The sequence below is a fragment of the Cyprinodon variegatus genome, unplaced genomic scaffold (assembly GCF_000732505.1).
Source record: "Cyprinodon variegatus isolate N-32 unplaced genomic scaffold, C_variegatus-1.0 Scaffold1873, whole genome shotgun sequence".
Lineage (NCBI taxonomy): Eukaryota > Metazoa > Chordata > Actinopteri > Cyprinodontiformes > Cyprinodontidae > Cyprinodon > Cyprinodon variegatus.
In genome coordinates, this window is record NW_015152326.1 from 67845 (window position 1) to 70101 (window position 2257).

General features: G+C 39.4%; 1 protein-coding gene across 1 annotated transcript in view; it reads left to right on the top strand.

Moving 5' to 3' along the window:
• Positions 1-2091, top strand: part of LOC107104754 — a 4855-nt gene extending 2764 nt beyond the window's left edge. The window contains exon 2 of the mRNA XM_015404839.1: positions 289-2091. Coding sequence (XP_015260325.1) covers positions 291-1862 — 1572 coding nt within the window. The 5' untranslated portion in view covers positions 289-290 and the 3' untranslated portion in view covers positions 1863-2091. The remainder of the gene's footprint in view (positions 1-288) is intronic.
• The last annotated feature ends 166 nt before the right edge of the window (positions 2092-2257 follow it).

Genomic DNA, 2257 nt, shown 5'->3' on the forward strand with positions numbered 1-2257 from the left:
ATTGAATTGAAGTTCAATATGGGAAAAAAGTCAGAATTTGGAGATTAAAGTCAGAATTGTGTCGTTTTTCCCATAATAATAAAAAAAAAGTAAACTTTTTTTCCCCAGTGGCCCTAATCTTCTTCTGTATTTGGCAATTATATATTAGTTTAACGGTCAACTCAACAGGGCTTTAAGCAAACATTTAGCATCTATTTAGTTTTACTTATGAGTGATGCTAAAATTGTCTGCTAAGAATATCGTTTATGAAATTACTTTCATTCATGAATGTTCCTGTGTTTCCTGCAGCCATGGCGTCCTCCGGCCTCCTTTTGCTGCTGTTGGTGTCGTCTTCCTTCCTGGTCTGCAGCCTGAGCGCCCCTCAGCCCTCCGACCTGCAGGAAACCCACGCTCTGCAGAAGAGAGGCCAGATCGCAAAGACAACCAAGACAGCAGCAGAATACCTTCTGATGATTGCAACTTCAGCAAAACCCTTTATTGGTCTGATACCAGAGGCTGGGGGTTATTTAACTGCTATTATTGATTTTGCAAATGATGTTTCTGGAAACAGTCCAGAAAGCAAGCTTCTAAATTTTCTTGAGAAGGAATTTGCCAATCTAAACTTAAAGATTGATGAAAACCAGAAGCAACTGAAATGGCACATTTGGGCAAGTAGTAATTATGGGAAACTGCAGGGAAAAATAACTGATGGATATAATAAACTACAGGAGTTGTTGAAAGATTGTAAAAAGCCGTGTCTTAAAACTCTGAAGGATCAAGGCAAAGAACCAGTAATACAACAGTACTTTGGTAAGGCTGAAAAGTATGTAGATAGCCTGCATGGACTTGTAATAAAATCAGGTAGCCACCTTGCTGACTATGAAAAGCTTTTAACAGATCATGTCAGATGTAATGAAAAAAGCATCAAAGCCTTCGCTGCCATTAATGCAGCCCTCATGCATGAGGCCATCACCATGACCCATTTCTATTACCGCTTTAAAAATATCAAAGATGCAAATCTTGAAGACAGACTGGCTAAGAAAGCACGAGAAATATCTGAAGCTATGTTCAAAATTCAAGTAAACTGCATGTCAGACCCAGATCCTTATGTTAAACTGAATGTTGAGGAACGCATTGATGATTCACAGGACCGCAAAGTTCTGGCAGAAAATATCAGGAAGTATTTAGATACGATTTATTATCGCTATGACTGGATTGTCGTTGCCTTTCTGAAAGATGATGAAGAGCATAAAAATAGGTTCAATAAATGGAGAAAAAAACACTTTCTGACAGGATTTAGTGAAACGAGCAAAGGAAAAACCAGCGTGGCTTTTGCCAAACAGGCTAAAGGGAACCATAAGAAAACAACCGAGGTAACAGATGTCCTCAAAAAATGCTATAATAAAGTAGTGAGCTGTGATAAAGTTACAAGAACATTAGAGAGCTGTAAAGAGCAGGTGGGTAATGCTAAATTAAAGGACACGTACTCAGTCATCCATGCTTACTTTAAAAAACACAGCCATAAACATGAGAGTGTTCTTTCTCTAGATGCAGCTGAAGCTCCTTCAGCAGACGAGTTTAATCCTGACGTGGATCAGCCAATCCCTTACACTTATACAGGGAAATGCAGCTTCAATATAGTTGGAAAACTTGATGGTCCTACCAGTGGAAAGTTCAGAGTTCTGATTAAAAGTGATGAAGAGCGGATGAAGGTGGATCCCTGTAAGAATGTTGACTGTGGTGAAAAGGAAAAGAGAGGAAAGTGTGTGGAGGTGAAAAGCGCCCGCATCGGACTGTGTGAATGTCACGAAAAATATTATGGGGAGAGATGTGAGGAGAGTCTGGAGGACTACAAGAAAAGCTTGGCTAGTATAGAAATATAATTTGCATTATAGAACAAGAACTACAAGAAAACCATAAATGAACTCCTCTGATATCCCAATAGTCCATGTTTCACTTTAAAACAGGCATCCTGAAGGAGTTTTAGAGGTTTCCCTGCTTTATCACAGCCGGTTCTGATTATTGCTGTTCAGTTAAAATCAGCTGTGCTGAAGCAGGAAACCTCTAAAATATGCAGCCCAAGATGACCGACTTTGGGGATTCCTGGGTTACTCCAGTAACCCAGGAATCAGTTCAACACAGTTTAGATTCAGCATTTCTGCTGTTTAGGATTTTTTTATTTTATAATTTGTTGTTTAAAAAATAGGGATGCACGATATAATCGGCCCCCTATCGGTATCGGCCTTAAAACTAAATATCGGACATCGTCTACCCGACC